The 20459-nt window shown below is 54.7% G+C and overlaps 2 protein-coding genes across 3 annotated transcripts; one reads left to right on the forward strand and one right to left on the reverse strand.

Moving 5' to 3' along the window:
* Positions 1–3845: 3845 nt before the first annotated feature.
* Positions 3846–9753, forward strand: CIB3 (calcium and integrin binding family member 3). 2 transcript variants are annotated; one of them, XM_039243413.1, is made up of 6 exons: positions 3846–3919; positions 4120–4154; positions 5729–5840; positions 7241–7388; positions 8347–8542; positions 9694–9753. In XM_039243413.1, the coding sequence occupies exons 1-6, from the start codon at positions 3869–3871 to the stop codon at positions 9713–9715; spliced, it is 564 nt and encodes a 187-aa protein (XP_039099344.1). In that variant the 5' UTR covers positions 3846–3868; the 3' UTR covers positions 9716–9753. The 2 variants fall into 2 exon arrangements, with proteins under 2 accessions (XP_039099344.1, XP_039099345.1); XM_039243414.1 differs by lacking the exons at positions 4120–4154; positions 5729–5840.
* Positions 9754–11204: 1451 nt separating this feature from the next.
* On the reverse strand, positions 11205–20210 carry HSH2D (hematopoietic SH2 domain containing). The gene is made up of 6 exons (XM_039243285.1): positions 20134–20210; positions 17289–17434; positions 15753–15842; positions 14589–14754; positions 14028–14162; positions 11205–11907 (listed from the first exon to the last, which is right to left on the reverse strand). The coding sequence occupies exons 2-6, from the start codon at positions 17411–17413 to the stop codon at positions 11329–11331; spliced, it is 1095 nt and encodes a 364-aa protein (XP_039099216.1). The 5' UTR covers positions 17414–17434; positions 20134–20210; the 3' UTR covers positions 11205–11328.
* Between the last annotated feature and the right edge of the window lie 249 nt (positions 20211–20459).

A 20459-nucleotide genomic window follows, 5' to 3' on the forward strand; every position in this document is an offset into this window, starting at 1 on the left:
TTTAAATAACAGCCATCCTGGCAGTGATATCTCATTGTTGTCTTGATTTGTTTTTCCTTGATGATTATTGCAATGCAGTTCTGGCATTATGGTTCTCAGTTCTTTATCCTATATTACAAGGGGGGATATTGTTGCACCTTATTTATCATAATGAAGATGAAATTTACCCATACAAGGATAGAAGTAATTTACTTATACCATGAGAAGTTATTTATTGTAAATGCAGAAAAGAAAAAAAAATCCCATCATTGGAGCTGGGTGTCAGAGATCAGCCTCCAGTGGCTGACAAACACGAGCAGCCCCTTGATAATTGTGATTAGTGCTTGTTGAGCTCCCGTACAGCGCCAGCCCCCTTACCCTCCTCCAACTATGTCAAACTTACCCCAGCCCCAGGGCCTTTGCACTTCCTCTTCCCACCACCAACCACTCTCTTCCCACTCACTATTTCCTCACTTCCCTCTAGTTCTACTCAAATATCGCATCGTCAGGGGTGCTTTCCCTTCCCAATCTATTTATCCCAGCCTCATCTCTCTATCCCTGCCGTTTTATTTTTCTTCCTGGAACTTAGCACTCCTGACTAATTATGTATTTATTTGGTTGCTTGCCCACTGGAACGTGAGCTTTGTGAGAGCACTGTTTTTGTTCACCGATATGTGATCAGGACCTAGGACAGCACCTAGCACACAGTAGGTGCTCAGTAACTAATTGCTGATGTGGGGGGGCACATAACCAAACCACAGAGTGTCTGATGGGGTCAGCCATAGGAATCTGGACTTCAACCATGAGGCACAGGGAGCCAGGAGGTCTTTGATAATTAGTTTTGTCATCGTCCTCTTTAAAAAAATGTATTTACATGCAAAAATCTCACCCTTTTTGGTGTGCAATTCTATGAGTTTTGACAAATGAATACAGTCACATAACCAACACTACAATCAAAACACTAGAACTATTTCGTCACCTCTAAGATTCACTTGTTCCCCCCTCTACAGCCATTGATCTCTTTTCTGTTCCTATAGTTGTGTCCTTTTGAGTGTGCATATAAATGGGATCATCCAGTAGGTCGCCTCTTGAATCTGGCATCTTTCAGCTATAGCACAATGCATTTCAGGTCCATTCATTTTGTGTATATCAATAGTTCATTCCCTTTTATGGCTGAGTCTATTGTATGGACCGGCCCCAGTTTTTTTCTTTTTTAATCCATTTCCCAGGTGAAGAATATTTGTGTCGTTTCCAGTTTTTGGTGATTATGAACAGAGTTGTAATCATTCTTCGTATACAAATATTTTTAAAAACAGATATAATAATTTAGGTGGACATACATTTTTAGGTCTCTCTACCTCGGAATGAAAATTGCTGGGTCACATGGTAACTTGGTGTTTAACTTTTTAAAGAACTGCCGAACTGTTTTCCAAAGCAGCCTCACCATTTCACATTCCCACCAGCAGGGTATGAGGGTTTCATACACTGTGCTGACCCCACATTCCTGGTCAACACTTGCTATTGTCTGTTTCCTTTTAGGCACCCAAGTGGGTGTGAAGTAGTATTTCACTGTGGTTTTAATTTGCATTTCCTTGCTTATTCCAGATCTTCTTTGCCATTGGTGTATCTTCTTTGGAGAGATGTCTACTCAAATCCTTTACCTGTTTTGTTTTGTTTTGTTTTGTTTTAATAGACTTAATTTTTAGAGCAGTTTTAGGTTCACAGTGAAATTGAGCAGAAGGTCCAGAGATTTCCCATGTACTCCCTGCCCTGCCCATGCACAGCCTCCCCAGCAGAGTGGTGCACTTGTCACAAGCAGTGAACGTACAGTGACACATCGTATCATCCAAAATGTACATTAGGCTTCAGTCTTGGTGTTGTACATTTTGTGATTTTTGGACAAATGTATAATGATGTATATCCACCATGACAGCATCATACAGAGTAGATTCACTGCCATAAAAATCCTCTGTGCTTCATCTGCTTATCCCCCGTGCCCGCCAATCTCTGCCCATTTTAAAATCTAGGCTATTTGTCCTTTTACTGTAGGCTTGTTAGAGTTCTTTATATATTCTGGTGACTAGTCCCTTATCTGATATATGATTTGCAAATACTTTCTCCATGCGGTGGGCATGAACAGGTTTTTGTGGGCCCGTAGATTTTCATTTCCCGTGGGTAACTACTCACGAGTGGGACTGCTAAGTCATGTGGTAAACGCGTGTGTCACTTACAAGAAAGTTCTGCTCCATTTTCCAGAGCGGATGTACCATTTTGCATCACCACCAGCAATTAACGATTCCAGTTGCTCCACATCCTCATCCACACTTGATATTGTCAGTTTTTTTAAAAAAAAAAATCATCCTAAAGGGGTCCTTAAAGCCTTATCATAGTCACATTCTACAAGGTGGCGTCACACACTGGGACAGAGGAGAGTTGATGAGGCCAGGGAGAACTGTGAGGGTCCAGGCCAGTGGCGGGGGGGGGGGCGGGGAGATCCGAGAGCAGTTCAGGGGGGAGAGGCCGTGGCACTAGAAAAGGCTGAGCGGGAGAAGAAACTGGAGCCAGGCGAGACCCAGAGCAAGAAGAGCATGGAGCGCCAGGCTAAGGGCTTTTGACTCCCAAGGTTTCTGCCCAAGAGGATTCTGGGTCCTCATAAGGTTGGCAGCTGCTACATTGTCTTTACCCACTGAGGATGCGTGATGAATATTAGCATACTCAAGGCTCTGACAAGTCCGGCAAATAAAGAATTCTCTTTGGTATTATTATTTTTTTTTAATATATTTTTAATTTATTTCTAGGAGAGAGAGAGAGACAGTGTGAGCAGGGGAGGGTCAGAGAGAGAGGGAGACACAGACTCTGAAATTGGCTCCAGGCTCTGAGCTGGCAGTCAGCACAGACCCCGACGTGGGGCTCGAACCCACGAACCGCGAGATCATGACCCAAGCGAAAGTCGGACGCTTAACCGACTAAGCCACCCAGGCGCCCCAACTCTTTGGTATTATTTAACCAGTTGTTTCTCAAACTTACACCTTGGATCACTTTTCTTTAGCCATAATGTCGTCGTCATCATCATCTCCAGTGCACATCTCAGGACCTCATTTTTTTTTTTAATGTTTTTTTATTTATTTCTAGGAGAGAGAGAGAGACAGCGTGAACAGGGGAGGGTCAGAGAGAGAGGGAGTCACAGACTGAAACAGGCTCCAGGCTCTGAGCCGGCAGTCAGCACAGAGCCCAACGCGGGGCTCGAACCCACGAACCGCGAGATCATGACCTAAGCGAAAGTCGGACGCTTAACCGACTAAGCCACCCAGGCGCCCCATCAGGACCTCATTTTTGCTCACCAAGTTATGCTCCCAGTCCCTAAAACTGGCTTATATGCAACAGTCAAAAAAAATTTTTGTTTTGGTTGCATTAATGATCTTATTAGACCTTCAGAACGACTCTCTGAGTTAGGCACTGACACATCTTCCCTCTTACACCTGAGGCTCAGAGAGGTCAGGTGACTCGTCTAAGGCTGCACAGCTAATGGGTGGAGAGCGAGTATTTGAGCCGGGGTGCGCTCGCAGCCTCTCCATCAGGCCGCCTGTCTCTGGAAGGCGTCCCATGCCCCCCGCTTCACCCGCCAGTGGCAGACGAGGTCTGCTGCTCTGTGACGTCCTACAAGTCCTTCTTGTCCTGGTGGCCATGGACATACCCGGGCTGCTGCCCAGAGAGCTGGGCTGTAACTTGATCTCCCCCAGGCTGGGGGTGACAGGGCGGGTGGGCAGGTGACAGCCGGGGCAGGGAGATTTGCCCAGACGCTGATGTGCCGCAGCCTGGCAACCCGTGTGGCCCAGGGGAGACCAGGGGCTCCGGGGGCTTGTCCCAGTGTCTCGGCAGTGTCCCCACCATGGGCAACAAGCAGACGGTCTTCACTCATGAGCAGCTGGAAGCATATCAGGTAGGGGTGACACGCGGGGCCCTCAGTAGGTTTGACAGCCTTGATTTCTCGGCCTGTGGAATGGGGACAGCATCGTCTGTCTTGGGTGTGCAGTCAGCAAGGCTCCCGGCGCAGCATCAGACAGAGATGGGCGCGCGGCGGAGGGACAGGAAGGGGCCCCCGAGGCAGGCTCCGGGCCAAGCCAGTATCTCTCTCCACAGGACTGCACCTTCTTCACAAGAAAGGAAATCATGAGGTCAGTCGGGGAAAAAGGGAGGAAGTACCCGCTGCTAGAGGATATTTGCAATTGGACGGGACGGGGTGCTTTATGACGGTTAAACCATGAAGGGAGGGATCGCAGGCATGGTCAGCGGATGGGGGCAGAAGTGGGGAGGCTGAGAAGCCACATCTTGTCATATTGTCATGGCCGATGACATGACATCGGCTGATTAGCTTGGGCTTTTTCCGAGGGAGGTGGGGGCCATGGAGAGTATGTGAGCCGGGGTGGGGGCAGGAGGGGTACAGGTCAGCATGTTAGAAAGGTCCCCCCTGAGGAGTGTGCAGAGGCTGGCACTGGAGGCTGGGAACCTGGGGGCACGTGGGGGGTGGCATCAGGGTAAGGGTGCGGTGGGCGGCCTGAGGCTGCTGCATTTCCCTGGCGTGAACGAGAGGGGATTGGTAGGTATCCCACATCACAGCTCAGCCCGTGGAGCCATTGTCCGGAGGCCCCAACCCATGAACTCGGAGCGGTGAAACCCTAGCTGGCCGGGGTTCAGGGCCAAGGCCCCAATTGTGTGGGCACCGGATATCCATTATTGATGGGCACACCTTTCACCAGTGAGCCCCATTGTCTGGGTGAGGACAGCTCACAAGGTCACCCTGGCCATCACGATCAGGTTACCCGTGGGGAAACTGAGGCTTGCACAGGGGAGGCTGACCCCGGCTCTGCAAGACGGGCAGAGCTGCAAGGGGTTTGAGGGCTGGCGTTTCATCTGTCCTAAGCTGCCTGTGTCTCAGCACAATAACGGGCTCAGCGGGAGAAAAGGCGATGTGCTCACGGCCGCCAGAAACCCAGCCCCGGGCTGTTCCCCGAGGGGACCCGGACAGGGAGCTGACATTCCAGATACCCCCTCCTTGAGTTCCTAGCCGCCGTAGGCCCCAGGGGCTCCTGTCTCCCCTGGAAATAACCCCCAGCAGCTTGGGGGCCTCTGACTCATCTAGGATGTGCTCTCCAAGGCCTCTGCTCATGGCGCCCCCTAGTGGAGGCAGGGGGTCAGCGGGCGAGGACACTGCAGCCGAGAGCCGGCCTCACAATCTAGGCAGTGTGGGTGGCATCCGGTGTTTTGCAAAATGCCTTTCACGCACGAAAAAACCCCCTGAATACTGGCCTTCTGTCTCGGCTCTGCCCCATTTAGCGAACCCTCCCATTACGGAGGGAGAGAAGGAAAATGTGAGGACGGGGGTCCTGGCTGACATCCAGAGATTCACAGATTCGCTCAGACTCTGAGTGCGTGATGCATGTTCCCTCTTGCCATCCCCATCTGCCTGGGGACGAGCTCCTACTCATTCTTCAAAGCGCAGTATCTCGAGTGTCCGCACTCCCGTCCCCCCTAGCTCTGGGGCCGTCTCTGCACCGTGGCCCTGACCCCAGGGGTAGAAGTACCTGCCTGTGTTTGGCTGTGTGTGCTTGAGGGCTGGGCTGCACGCGGATGACGCTTGGGGACCCAGGGTCCTCCGGTGAGGAGTGACCAGGTGCAGGAGTGAGCCAGAAGGGACACGCCCCCCCAGCCCCTATCCCAACCCTTCCCCATGTTTCCCTCCCCACACCAGGCTCTTCTATCGCTATCAGGACCTGGCTCCCCAACTGGTCCCCCTCAACTATACCAGCCGCCCTGACGTGAAGGTGCCCTACGAGCTCATCGGCAGCATGCCCGAGCTGAAGGTACGCCGGGGCCGGGGTCCCCTGCCGCACTCCTACGAAGGGATGCATTTTGCAGGTGAAGAAACTGAGGTTCAGAGAGGTTAAGATGCTTGGGCATGGTCACACAGCTCGGATGTGAGAGAGACAGGATTGCAAACCTGGGCAGTTGGGACGATGAAATGAGATGATGCGAGTAAAAGGCATGGCACGGGGCCTACTGGGCGGCGGGTTCTCAGGGAAAGTCCGCCCTGCTTTGCAGAGCAGGGGCCATTAAAACAGCAGGTTTTTCTCAGCTCGAGGTTTGTCGCATAGTTTGTGACGCTGAAGGGGGCTTGCGGGGTGAGTGAGTAGAGATGATTTTATCACAAGGGACAGAAACCTCATTCAAGGGGCGCCTGAGTGGCTTAGTCGGTTAAGCGTCCGACTTTCACTCAGGTCATGATCTCCCAGTTCGTGGGTTCGAGCCCCGCGTTGGGCTCTGTGCTGACTGCCGGCTCAGAGCCTGGAGCCTGCTTCAGAGTCTGTAACTCCCTCTCTCTCTGACCCTCCCCTGCTCACGCTGTCATTCTCTCTCTCTCTCTCTCCTAGAAATAAATAAAACATTAAAAAAAAAAAAAGAAACCTCATTCAAGAAGGACAAAATCTTGGGGCACCTGGGTGGCTCAATCGGTTAAAGGTCCGACCAGCTCAGGTCATGAGCTCTCAGATTGTGGGTTTGAGTCCTGAGCTGGTCTCTGCACTGGTGGTGCGGGATTCTCTCTCTCCTTCTCTTTCTCTGTCTCTCCCCCACTGTGCTCTCTCTCTTTCAAAAATAAATAAATAAACTAAAAAAAGAAAAAGAACAAAATCAATTGGATCACATGAGCCAAAACTCCAGGGGCAGAGCTGGCACCAGGTACAGCTGAAACCAGGGTCTCAGAGGACATGCTCAGGAACCTCCCTCCATCCCTCAGTGCCTCCCAGGAAGAGGCTTCAGTCTCGGCAGCTTACTCACTTGAAGTAGTGAAGCAAAGGCCCTGTGGTCCCAGATTCCCTCCCATCAGCTCTGCAACCAACAGACGGCAGATCCCTCCATCCCCATCTTTCAGAAAACAACCCAGGGCAGTGTCTGATTGGCCAGCTTGGGTCCCCCTGCCTATCCCAGAGCCAATCATGGCTTCCTAGTGGATGGTGATCTCTGATTGGCCTCAACCAGGTCATGTGGCTGCGTCTGGAGCCTGGAGTGGGGTCAAGGCCAACCAGACCTCAGGGGCAGAGAGAAGAGTTGCCTGGGGCCCTCTCCCGGCACCGTGAGGAGATACTTGAAGGGGGATACTTGGTGGCGGGTACTTGAAGGTTTCAGGAAGGTGGGTGCTGAGAGCGAGTCCAGCTGGAGCCCTGAGACCCTGGGCAGGGATGGCCACCCTGCTCCCTGCCCCCAGGACAACCCATTCCGCCAGAGAATTGCCCAGGTGTTCTCTGACGATGGGGACGGCCACATGACCTTGGACAACTTCCTGGACATGTTTTCTGTGATGAGCGAAATGGCTCCCCGCGATCTCAAAGCCTACTACGCTTTCAAAATTTATGGTGCGTGCAGGGCCCGGGGGGTGGGGGAGCATGGGGGTGGGGCGTGAGAATGGGGGTGTGGGGGGGGGCATGGGAGCAAGACCAGGGCTTCAAGGCCGTGCACGGCCCTGTCCTGCCCCACCTTGGTACCTGCTGACCCCGTCACCCTACTTATTCCTTTCCAACCACACTGGCCTCGCTCTTCCTCCACCAAACTCTTTATCCCCCTGGGCCTCTGCCTCTGCTGTTCCCTCTGCCTGGAACACCTTTCCCTTGACTCTTTCTTACCTTGAAGCGTAGGTCAAAAGCAGCCTCTGCCCCGAGTCCCTGTCACTCTCCACCCCCACATCCTATTTCTCTCTCAGCATAGAGCAGTGCTTCTTAATTTCTTGTTCATGATCTGTTCACCTCTTTTCTTTCTTTCTCTCTTTTTGTTTTATTTATTTATTTTGAGAGAAAGAGAGAGTGGGAGAGGGGCAAAGAGTTGGGGGGGGTGGGGAGAATACCGAGCAGACTCTGCACTGTCAGCGCAGAGCCCAATGTGGGGCTCAATCCAATGAACCGTGAGATCCTGACCTGAGCCAAGATCAAGAGTTGGATGCTTAACTCACTGAGCCACCCAGGCGCCCCTCTAATCCATCCATTTCTTATTGACTTCTTTCTGATGAGACCCAAGGGCAGCAACCGCAACTGTTTTCTTCCCCATCTGTCTCCCATGCCTGGCACATAGTAGGTGCTCAGTAAACACTTCTTGGATGAATGGAAATTTATCACAGTGCCTAGCACATAGTAGGCGCTCCCTAAATACTTGCCGAGTGAATGAATGGCCTCCCGGCAGGTCCCTGCCCAATCCTAAAGCAAGACTCCAGCTACTCCCCCAGCGTTTTGGGTTCCCTCCGGTGCCTCAGTCTCCTCCTCTGTAATGTGGGGACCAGAGGCCCAGCCTGCACCCTGCCTCCCCTCCCGTGCTGCTGCACAGACTTTAACGACGATGGCTACATCTGTGCGTGGGACCTGGAGCAGACGGTGACTAGGCTGACGCGGGGGGAGCTGAGTGCTGAGGAGGTGAGCCTGGTGTGTGAGAAGGTGCTGGATGAGGCTGATGGGGACCACGACGGGCGGCTCTCCCTGGAGGACTTCCAGAACATGATCCTGCGAGCACCCGACTTCCTCAGGTGACGCTCCTCGCCATTCCCTCTTCCCAGTTCCCAGACCCCGTTTGTGAAAGCTCCTCCACCCATTCATGTGTGACTGGGGAACATTCCCAGCCTCCCTGGCCTCAGTCTCTGCATCTTTAAAATGGGGATACCTGGGGCCCCCTAGGGCACCCCCTGTGGGTGGATGCAGTTCTTCGGGTGAATGCAACGTGGCTGGTCTTCAACCCTCACTTGCCTGAACGTTTTGCAGTGGACAGAGCGTACAACTGTGCTTGGCAGTCCTGGGGACGATCAAAGCCCCCACCGGAGGGCTGAGAGCAACTTAACACAGGGGGCGGCCGGCCATCTGCTTTTGTGCCTCCTGTGAGCTAAGAAGGGCTTCTGCATTTTTTAAATGGTGGGGGAAGGATTAAAGAAGAATAATACCGCGTAACACATGAAATGGATACGAAATTCAAATTTCCGTGTCCCTCAAGGGTTTTACTGGCGCACAGCCACGCCTGAATGTGTCTGTACCGTCTACGGCCGCTTTCAAGCTGCAAGGCCCAGCCGAGCCGGCGCACAAAGAGCTGGAAAGATCAGCTCTTTGGCTCTTGACAGAAGAAGCTGGCTGAGCCCTGAGTTAGGACTCGGAAAGACCAGAACAGTGCCTGGAGCACAGCAGGGGCTCAGCAGCTGTGTGCGGGCTTGCGGCTGTGGCTGCGGTTCTGGGTGGTGTCCGCACCTGTGCAGAGGCCCCTCCTCTACCCCGAGGAGCGCGGGTCTCCAAGCAGAGCCGCGGATAATGACGTCTGAATGAACCCTACCACTGACCAGTACCCCGTGTACTCGCCCCCTGAGCCCTCGGTACAGCCCCAACGCAGGAGGGACAGGCTCTATCCCCATTTTACGGAGGAGTAAACTGAAGCCCAGGAAGGCATAGCCACTCAGAGTCCCACAGCAAGTCTGGGGCGGAGCCGGAATGTAAACTGATCCAAAGAGATGTGCTTTCAACCCCAATGGGGGGGCGGGGTGACACCACCTGGGGTTTTTGAGGGGATCCATCTCCCCCTTTCCATGGCTCCTTGCATATCTCAGGGCCTCCCATCGGGAGAGTGTGAGGGGAGGGGGAGGGGGAGAGAGGGGAACCCTGTGTCCATGACACTGACTCTATCTCTCTTTGCACACAGCACCTTCCACATCCGCATCTGAGGGAGCCATGGAGAAGCTGGGTCAGAGGAGCAGAGGAGGCGGGGTGACCCGTCACTCCACTGCGGAATCCGGTCTCCCTGGGTCCCGGGAATAAACACACTGAGTCGCATCTGCTTGGAGGATGTGTTTTTCACCTTAAACCTGCCGGATGGGAGAGAGGAAGCCTGGGGTTTCACCTCTGCCCTCCCCGTGGGACCTAGCTGTGGCTGCGCCCTCTGTGAGCCATGACCTCCCCATTTACACAAGAAGGGGCTGACTGCTCCCTGTCCACTGTGAGGGCCCGGAGTGCTGGGTAGTTGTGAGTCTTGTGGGGCAGAGACCAGATATGGAGGTCAGGTCCAGGCCATCTCACCCCAGGGCCGCCCAGCGTGGAACTGCTACCCCCAGTCCCCTCTCTTCCCCCCAGTCCTGGAGTTTCTCAAGGGGACCAAAGCTGTAACCCCCTGCTGATCTATGAGAACTGCCAGAGGAGGCCTCTGAGGGGGGTGGCAGCAATGGCATTCACGGAGGCTGGCACCGCACTTTACAGTTTACAAAGCGCCTGTCTCTCAGTCATTGCACTGGTGCCTACGGCATCCCAGCAGGGCTGACGGAGAAGCAGTCACCCTTTGTTCAGGGAACACAGTGAACTGCCCAAGGCCACACCTCACATCATCTGCAAAGGCAACCTTGAACCCGGGCCGCCTGTTTCCGGATCTCAGACGCCCGCACCTTGCAGATTTGAGACGCCCCACACTCACTCCACTTGTGGCCATCCCAGGGCCCCGTCCATAGCCCCACTCAGTCCAGAGAGTGCTCATTCCTGCAGCGGAGACCAGCCCCCAGGGACCTTCCCAGACACCTCCACGAGCATCATTTTTAGACCCTGCGCCCACCCTACTCTCACTTAACTGAGCACCTACTGTGAGCCAAAGCCTTAGCTTTCATGTGCATCCTGCTGGTTCATCCTGAGAAAGAGGGGCTGCTCCTCTCCCCATTTTCCAGATGAGCCGACAGGCCCAGAGAGGTCTAGTGACTTGCCAGGGGTCACACAGCCCTGTGACCTGGGACCCCCTCCAGAGCCCACCACCAGCCACAACCCCGGGCTGCCTCTCCTTCTTTAAAGGAAAGGCTCATAAGCTTCTCCTAGAGCTGACGTCGATGCGGGAGGGTGCACTGTGTGCCAAGCCCTCGGCGCGTCTCACCTCCGTCGGCAGAGGACCCCGGGGGGAAGGAGCGAACCACTCTGTTGGCAGGCGAGGATGTACTCGGAGTCGAGCCACACGCAGGGGACGCGGGTTTCCAATCCAGGAGCTAGCACCCTGTATCTGGGTGACCTTGGCTGTGCCTCTCCTCCTCTCAGACCCTTAGTCTCTTCTTCAAAATGGGGAGCATGGGCCTACCTGCTGGGTCTGCTTAGGGATATCGTAGAAGTAATGAACTTGGCACCTACGGTGGCCCTTGCTGTAACTGATCACTACTATTCAAATAACCAGGTCACCCCACTGGCAAGTGCAGGACCCCAAGCAGTGTCTTTATTACATTTCTCGGGTTCCGGCGGGCTGGTGGGCAGACAGCCAGGGTCCGGTGCGAGCAGCCCCTGGCAGCAAGCGGCCCAGAGCCAGGGCAAGGCTCTAACAGTACCCAGGGGCAAAGGGTGGCGGCGTGAGGTACTCCTCAGGGAGCCAGTCCTTCTGGGCTTCTCCCAGGCCCTCTGTCTCTGGTTTGGTTGGTTTGTTTGCTTTTGAAGACAGGACCCTCATTACCACTTGGTGCCAAGCCCTGACCCTTGGGTTAACCTTGCTCCTGCTGGCCACTCTCGAGGCCTTCCCGGAGGAGGGGTCCTCTCTGTCCCTCAGACTCTGGGGCTGTGGGGGACTTGCAAGGGACGTGGCCACAGAGCGGTGTGTGGAGACGTCATCTTCCCAGCCTGTGTCCCCTGGCCTGGCCCCTGGGCTGTGTGCCCCTGCTGGCGGCCCAACATCCCAGAGCGATGACAGAGTCACAGGTGACATGTGGGGCTTCAGCTGCTGCTGGAGCCTCTTGCCCGACTCGGGGAGCATCTTGAAGCTTCTGCAGAGTTTCCGGCAGGCCACCTCCAGGGGGGCGTTGGGGGCGCGCGAGGAAGTGGCTTCCACGGTGGAGGCTCTGCGTATCTCTGCCCGGGGCTTCCTTTCCTTGGGCCGACGCAGCAGGCTGGGCCTTCCCGGGGCCTGAAACCAAGAGCGGGTGAGGCCTGGGGCCATTCGGCCCCCCAAGCCTCTGAATCTGCCCTGGAGGTTGGGACACGGGTCTCACTTAGGCCCCTTGGGGCTGACAAGGACCCCAGGGGACCCCCAAGCCTGATCCCACGCCCCACCCTTCCCACCGGCCTAACCAGCGTCATGGTCTCCCCCCAGGGCCAGGGAGCGAATGCGTTCAGGTTCGTCCGCCACCCAGTCCCGGTCTCGCCCCCGAGCTCTGCTGTCCTAGAGCCACGCCGCCAGGGTTGTGCGCCCACGGGAAAGTGCCCGCGCGCCGATGAAGCCGCCTGGAAGGGGAAATTTGACTTTCGTCCTATTTTCGCGCAATGGTACGGCAGGAAACATCACTTTCGTCTGTAACTGTTTCAGCGCATTCCAAAACATAGACGCCATGCGCAGCTCGTGGGCCAGACGCCGCAGGGCCACACGGATGCCGCCCTCGGGCCCCGGTTTGCAGACCCTCATCTACCTGGCTGCTCAGCCCAAACCAGGTGCCCTTTGCGCAGGTGGCCGGCAACGCCGCATCCGCATCCCCCACCCTGGGCACCCAGGGCCCGGGCTCCAGCGCCGCCAAACGAAACCTCCAGGAACGGCATGTGACCAGCGCCTAACGCAAGTCGGAGCTGGAAGGTCCATACCGCACCCCGCCCCAGGGTGCCGGGTCTCAAGCCGAGTCCCGCCTTCCCCAGGGAGATGGAGCCCATCTTTGGCTCCCCCGGTGGTGCATCCTGGGATCACCTCCCAAACAATGCAGGGCCTGGGGACTCGAACCACGACAGCGTCCAGCTTCTCCTCGCCAGCTGCCCCAAGCCATCAGCAGGCTCCCCTCCAAAATGTCCCAAGTATTCTCGTCTTGCTCTGCCTCTAGGGATCCTTCTCCGGTCCTCCCACCTGGACAATCCCTGCCTCCTTCCTGTCACGTCCATGGGGAGTCCCCACGACCCCCACGACCTCACCCTGGCCCTAAGGCCCTGTGTGATTGCCCCCCCCGATCCTGCCCCTTACTTCCCACTGATCTCCCTTTCACTCACTCCACTCCATCCACACACTGGCTGTTGTTGTTCTTTTGTTATCCAGACACACTGAGCCTCAGGACCTTTGCACGTGCTCTTTTCTCTGCCCGAAACACCCTCTCTGCATCTCTGTGTGTGGCTGACTCCTCCTCATCCTACATGTCCCAGCCCTATGCCATCTCCTCCAGGAGGTCTTCCTTGACTGTTCCCTTCACGCTTTAGCCCCGCACCCACTGCTGTTCATTGCTCTGGCCTATTTCGTTTCCACTACTGCCAGAACGTCCCTGCTGTGTGGGGGGCAGGGAGGGCACTCAGCCTAGGGGCTCCTGGAGGTCCAGTCAGCCCTGGGGAGATGGGAGTCATTAATTTACTCATTCACTTACTCCACATTCATTAGCTGAGCGCTTTCTATGTGCCAGGTCCTGTCCGAGAGGAGGAGAGGCAGATAGATGAATAAGATAGCGTGGACAAGTCAGATAGATTCCCAGGCCTCTCAGAGCTCACCAGCACATGCAAAGGCCCCGAGTCTGATAGGAAGGCAGACAGGAAACATGAAAGCCCACAAATAGACAAGACTTTTTACATTGTAAGGAGTGCTCTGCAGTGAGTAAACAGGGTGATGGGGTGGCGAATGCAGAACGGCTACTTTCAGTCTGGAGCTGGGGAGGGAGACACTTGAAGAATTGAAGAAAGAAGCCAGGCACGGGAAATCTGGGGGCAGAGCACACACAGCATGTGCAAAGGCCCTGGGGGGTGGTGCCACCAACATGTGCAAAGGTCCTGGGGTGGGACCAGCACATACAAAGGCCCTGAGGTTAGCTTGATGTGTCTGAACACCGGAAGGGACAGCAGATGGGCTGGAGCGGCTGGTAATGGACAGAAGTGGGGCGGGGGGGAGGTGCTGAGGTCACAGTTGGGATGTTAGTTAAAGGGTCCTGCAAAATCTCTGGAAGGTTCTATAGTTGGAGCTATAGAAAGTTCTATAGTTTTTCGCTCTAGAAAGTCTCCTCTGGCAGCTGTTGGCCACCTCTGCTCCTGCCCATCCCATGTCAGAGGTGCAAGCTCCCTGTCACATACCTCCTCAGGTGTGGCCGTGGGATAGAAGGAAAGACTCCGACATTCGCTGGGGCCATGGGCAGGGCTGGCGACTTCCTCAGTCAATGCATTGGAGTAAAGGAAGAGGTCCTCGTAATCCACATTCTCTGGATCCTTCTGCGGGGCAGAGGGGGCCTGCAGCTCAGCCCCAAGGCAGGGGATGGGGTGGTTCCGGACAAACCGGGGAAGGTGGGCTCAGGAGCTGCCTTGCCCACAGCCCTGGTACGGACGCTGCCCCTCCCACATCAGCTTCTGGGGCCTAGACGCCTCTACGCCCCGCCATAAGGACATATTCTATTCCTACAGATCAACCGAGGTTACACCCCCCCCCCCCCCCGCCGCCGCGCATGAGCCTTGTACAAATTAGCTTGGGGAGCTGGGGGGAGGGGTTGTGCAGAGAACAAGGGAGGAGGGGGGGCCATGAGAAGACGGACCACGAGAGTGACAGAATCACAAGACACTGAATGGGGTGAGTGGGAATGAGTCTGGGGGCTTGGCCCCCAGTGGGGGGCAGCTATGACCCACCGGGCTTGCAATCCTCACCTGCCCACAAGGCTGTGTCAGCAGGTCCCCGTGTGGCCGCACAGGCTGCTGCCGGTGGAAGGTGACCAGGGCATCCAGCGAGGCGTGGACCCTCTCCTCCCCGGGGATCATGACGCTCCCATCATCCAAGAGCTTCACCATGAAGTGGCAGCAGCAGCTTTGGGCTCTGCGGAGACACTGCTGGGGCTAGGAAATTCCCTTCCTCCTCCTTCTGTCCCCGTCTCCCAGCCCTCGGGCCGGCAGCACCCACTGTTTAGGCTCCCATTAGCTTTCTGCACTTTTTAGCCATGGGACACTTGGTGACTGACTAAACACACCATGCCTCAGTTTCCCCATCTATAACCTGGGGCTACTAAGGCTGACCTCAGGGGTTCTTATGAAAATGGAATAAGCTACTGTGGATAAAACTTAGCTCAGTACCTGGCTACGGTCAAATGATCAATAGAAATGATAACAGTGAAAATTTGAGTCAGGCCCCAGGCTAAGGCTGTATGCCTGGCACACAGCAGGTTCCTAATAAATGCTCTATTAACGAATGGGTGCATTTATTAATGGCCCACTGTGGGGCCATTTAACTTTCACTTCAAGACTCTGAATTAATTTTAGCATTCCTATATCAGAGATGGGGACTTTGAGGGAGGCACAGATAGGTTGAGTAACCCGTTCAAGGTCACACAGCATATATGTGGCAGAGCCAAGCCCTTGACTGTGTGACTCAGGACTGAAGATTTTCTCACTGTGGGCAACTCTGTAGTGGCGCGACTGGATTTTTTTTTTTTTTTTTTTTAATTCCTTTGGTCTAGAATCCTTTTGAAAATTAGTTTGTGCGGCTGAATCTTCTGAGATGCCACATCGGGTTTGGAGGCCTTAAGGAGTTGGACTGCTGTGAGTTCCCCTCACGCGTCCCTCTGGGTGGAGGCAGAGAGTTGCCAGGTAGATGGGAGGGGAGGGCAGTAGCCCCCCAGCAGCCACGCAGGCTCAGTTACCACCGAGCCCCCATCTGCTGGTTACAGCCAGACCTGCAGCTGCTTGCGTCAGCCAGATTTGGCCAGAACTTTACAGCAGTTGCTCTCTGAGAAGCTGTGGTATGAAGCGTCCCTTGCCCCCTCCGAGGATGCCCTGGAGCCCTCCTGTCCCTTCCTTCGTCCCTTGCCCAGGCCTTACTTGTAGGACAGCGTGTAGCCCACGTGGCTGTGACTGACCCTGATGAGAAAAGATCCCCATGGCTGCAACTCCAGCAAATTCTCGGCGTCCCTGGAACACACACGGGAGGGAGATGACTGAGATCCGGCTGCCGGGCGTACTGGCCGGACTCCTGCTGCCCCCGTCATCCCGGGACTGAACAAAAATCATTTTTTCTTCTCGGTTGTTTCAGACCTTGGGAGATTCAGGGGCAGGGGTGTTCCCAGTTGTGGCGGAAGGCCTCTGATGGCCTTGACCCCAGTCTGGACTTTCTCCCGCCTTCCCAATGCCTAAAATACCCCCCACGAAGGCATCTTTGGGTGGGCCAAGTTATCACAGGTAACAGTGCCTGTTCCCAGATGCGTTTGAATTCAGACCCCGGCTCTGCTGATCATTAGCTGTGTGACACCTGGCAAGGGTCAGTCCCTGTCTGACCTTCAGCTTCCTCAATGGGAAAGTCGACCCTTACTCGCAGGACCGATGGGAGAGCAGATCAAATGCGTGGAACACGTGCGAGGCAAATGCTCACCAAATGCTCACTGTGATTATTACTATTATTCACTATCATTATTACTCCTATTATCTGGGGGATCAAGACAGATCTGGGGGCCACAGACAGCAAGGTGGCCTTCTATGGGGCAAGATGGGGAGCCTACAGACCCGAGCTCTCTAATGAGGACTACGTATAGCCATTGAGCCCTTGAAATGTGGCTGGTCTGAATCAAGATGTGCTTTCGGCGTAAGACACCAGATTTTGAAGACTTAGTACAAAATAAAGGAATGTATACTAAATCATACAGGAGTTCTTAGTACTCCCACTGAAATGATACCGGGTGGAATAAAATAGGATTAAAATTAATTCCACCTGTTTCTTTTTACCTCTTTAACAGAGCTACTAAAAACTTTAAAACTGCAACATGTGGCTCACATTGTATTCTCACTGGCGCACCCCAGAACCCGGAGACCAAGCCAAGTTCATCCTCTCTGTGGCTTTCCCAACCTTCTCTCAACTTCCCACGTGCCAAGGGGGGGCCGTAAATGTTCTTTCCTCCGTTCATTTGGAACCAAGCGGGTGACTAATGGGGCGAGCTTGTTCCTGTGCTCAGAACTCAGTCCAGCGTGGAAAGTCCAGAACTCTGCCCAAGGTGAATGTGTTGCTTACGTCCTGCGCTGAGGGGGAGCAGCTGTTGGGGGGCCCTGTGTTAACAAGGGTTCCGAGGCTGCATCCTGCCAGTGCTGATGGGCGGCGCCTGGCCTTGGGGGAGGGGTGCCTGGCACCACCGGTGTGGTGGCCACTTGCAGAGAGAAAGCTGAGGTCCCAAGATGGGAAGTAACGTGCCCGGGTCACACAGCGAGTCCCCCGGAAGAGGCAGGATTCAAGCCTCAAGGGGGTTCGGAGCTCTTTTTTTTTACTCTCTTAATGCACCGAGGCAGGCTGAGCCCAGAATTCTGCAGAAAACCCGCCCGGACAAGGAAAGAGGGTGAAGGGAAGGGCGGAAGGGGTGGGCGCGTCCTCACTCTCTCGAGATGGCCCCGTGGAACCACGCGGGGACCCCTCCGCGGGCCAGCTGGCCCGCCTGCGTCTGCACGAACCAGTCCAGCCGTGGGGGCAACGGCGGGGGCAGCTTTCCGGCCTCTGTCATGTTTCCCTGGCGCGTGGTTACCTGGCATCAGGAGAGAGGAGGGTGAGTCAAGCCTGGTCCACCCCCATGCTTTGCTCTATTCTTACAGTTCGTGGTGCCTCCTCCTTTGACAAGCCCCCCAGCTGGCCGGAGCAGGGCGCTGGACACTGGCTTGTGCTTCTTGAGCACTGACCATGCGCGGGCACCTTGCGCACATCCATCCGTCGACGCCTGCCCCAAATCCTCCTTGCCCTTTTATTTGTATTGCGCCATCGCTACAAGCGTTAGAAAGCTCCCTTTGTAAATATATGTGCTGAAGCTTAAGAACCGACTTTATTTAAGTAAATATCAGTGTCCCTGGAGGGATGTGGACCTGGAAAAACGGCAAGTGAATAAATACTAAAAAGACGTGGCCCCAAGTAGTTCCTGCTGCCACCAAGATCGCCGCGTGTGGTGACCACCGACGGCGCACCTGTAACGCGTCTGGCACATCATTAGTTCACGAGTTCTTGACAGTGTGAAGCTCAAGGTAACGCCGGACCTTGCGAGCCAATGACAAGGAGCTGAAGAAGACCAACATTTACGGGTTTACAAAGGAGTATCCAGTCCATGCAAACCAGCAGTGGGATCATGCCCTGCGGGTTGTCTGCTCATGACCCTTCACGCTCACCCTTAATCGCACCCCTGACCTGGCCCACCCTCCTACACTGGCCCCACCTAATGTCTTGATATGGCAGAAAGTCACTGTTACTGGGCTGTGTCCAGAGGGTGGGGACATTTTGACTAGTTCAGTCAATATTGACTTTCTTCCACGTGAAGACAGATACTGTGACTGCCCTCTGAGAAGGGGGGGGGGCAAAGAATTCTGGGACAAGTAAAATTAAAGAGATCTATTTAAAAAAACACTTAATAGCAGTGCCTGGGCAGCTCAGTCGGTTAAGTGTCCGACTTGGGCTCAGATCATGATCTTATAGTTCATGGGTTCGAACCCCATGTCGGGCTCTGTGCTGGCAGCTCAGAGCCTGGAGGCTGCTTTGGATTCTGTGTCTCCCTCTCTCTCTGTCCCTCCCCTGCTCATGCTCTGTCTGTCAAAAATAAACAAACATTAAAAAAAGAAAAAAAAGAAAAACATTTAATAAAGCAGGGTGACAAAGCATTTCAGAACCTGGAATCAGAGCCAGATAGCCTGGGCTCAAGCCCCAGCTCCCCCAACTTAGCTGCTGTGTGACCTTGGGCAGGTCACTTAACATCTCTCTGCCTTTATTTTCATCTGTAGCTTGGGGATAATATTTAGCTGGGAAAGTACAGGTGGCACACAACTAAGCACTGGGTGTATATAATAAATATTCATGAATCCAGTAGTGACTGGCATGGGGTTATGTATATAGGTTTGTTCTTTTCTCTACCTGGGAGAACCCCTACTTATCCTTTAAGACCCAGCCAAAATAGCCCCTCCTCCAGGCAGCTTTCCTGTCTCTTCTCTTAGACAAAGCCTTGCACCTTTCTCTGTCTCCCACCTTCTCTGTTCCTGCCTAAGCTTTGCCTCCTGGAGCTCAAGTGGCTGTGCTCAGTGGAAGCCTTAACAGTTGGCTTTTCTTTCTCTAATGCAAATGCCTGACTTAAGCCTTGACTGCCAAGTCATCCACTTTAACTTTTTCTATCTGGAATAAACACATTGCGAGCCTTAGAATTAGATAAAGAGCCAGGATGCTCCCCCCTCTCCGACTTCCTCCCACCCCCCTACTTTCCCACCATGAGGCTCCTTTACTTTAGATAGAGAACCTAGTTGATTTTGGTAACTGGCCATTTGGGTCGCTCCCCCCTCCCCTTTTTTTTTGCTTTCCTTCTTTCTTTTTCTCTTCCCATGATTTAAATTCCTGCTTTTATGTTTTAAATTCACCAACAGGGAGGGAACCCCCCCAAAACCCTCAGCCCCAATAAAAGCAGAACTCCAGGCTCATGCGTGCTGGCTTTCTGTCTATCGACAACCTGGCTGTGTGCCCCCTGGCGTGCCTTGTACGGGGCTGGTAAGCAATAGATTTTCTTTCTTCCAAGTTCCCAGAGGGTCACCATTGACGGGCATCTTGCAGTCATAACCACAGGGGTCGGGTCAGCTGTAGTTGGTTTGGCGAGGGGAGACATGTATGGGGAGCTCACGGGGCCTAGGGGAGCGCCCCCAGGCTGAGACTTGCACGAAGCATTGTGTCTGGCTCTGTCTCCCCCATATCGAGGGCCCCTAGGGACTGGGCTCAGGGCTGGGTTCTTTCAGATTTTTCTGGGTCCCCTGCACTACCTGGCACTGGGCAGGGGCAGTGAGGGTGCAGGGTGTTTGCTGATGAATAACTGTCTAGGGTTGAATGAATCTGGACTAAGTCTCAAGCTCCTGACCCTGGCACTGGGCCTCCCCCGTCTCCTGGCCCCCCTGTATTACAGCAGGGACATCCTTGCGCTACTCAAAACTGACCCCGCTCTCTGCCACGCCTTCGCCTATGCTGTTCTCCTGCCAGGAACACCCCTTTCTCCGGCTCCGGCTCCAGTCTTCAATGGAAATTGAAAATTCCTCCTGCACTTCTGCTCTCTGCCAGCCCCGTCCCCTCTTCTGGCCCCACCTGGGCTCCGTGCTCTGTCTTCTAGAGTTCTGGGATGGGGCTGAGGCTCTCGGGGGCCCGAGCTTGCCTGGCATGGGGCAGGCACAGAAGGGGGCATGTGGCTGGCTGAGGGACCCCCGCCCGGGCACATACCTGGAGGCCCCTGGGCAGCGGAGGCTCCCACTCCTGCTGTGCGGGGACCTTCAGTAAACTTGGTTTCGGTTCAGGGTCTGCACGTCAGCAGGGGTGGGGCTGCGGCCCCCAGGCTGTTCCTGTTTCCTTAAGTAGGTGAGCCCCAGGGGCGGGACCCAAGGATCCTGGTTGCCTGTGGTCCATGGTCAGGGTCAGACGCAGCTGCTGAGCTGCAGGTGGAGGGAAGCCCTTGCTCCACAGGAGACGGAGAGGAGACTTAGTTGAGTACCTACTGTGTGCCAGATCCTCAGGGGGCAGAGAGGTGACCCGGGAGGTGCAAGCACCAC

This window comes from Hyaena hyaena, unplaced genomic scaffold, assembly GCF_003009895.1.
Source record: "Hyaena hyaena isolate Hyena2069 unplaced genomic scaffold, ASM300989v1 scaffold_227, whole genome shotgun sequence".
In the NCBI taxonomy this organism is placed as follows: domain Eukaryota; kingdom Metazoa; phylum Chordata; class Mammalia; order Carnivora; family Hyaenidae; genus Hyaena; species Hyaena hyaena.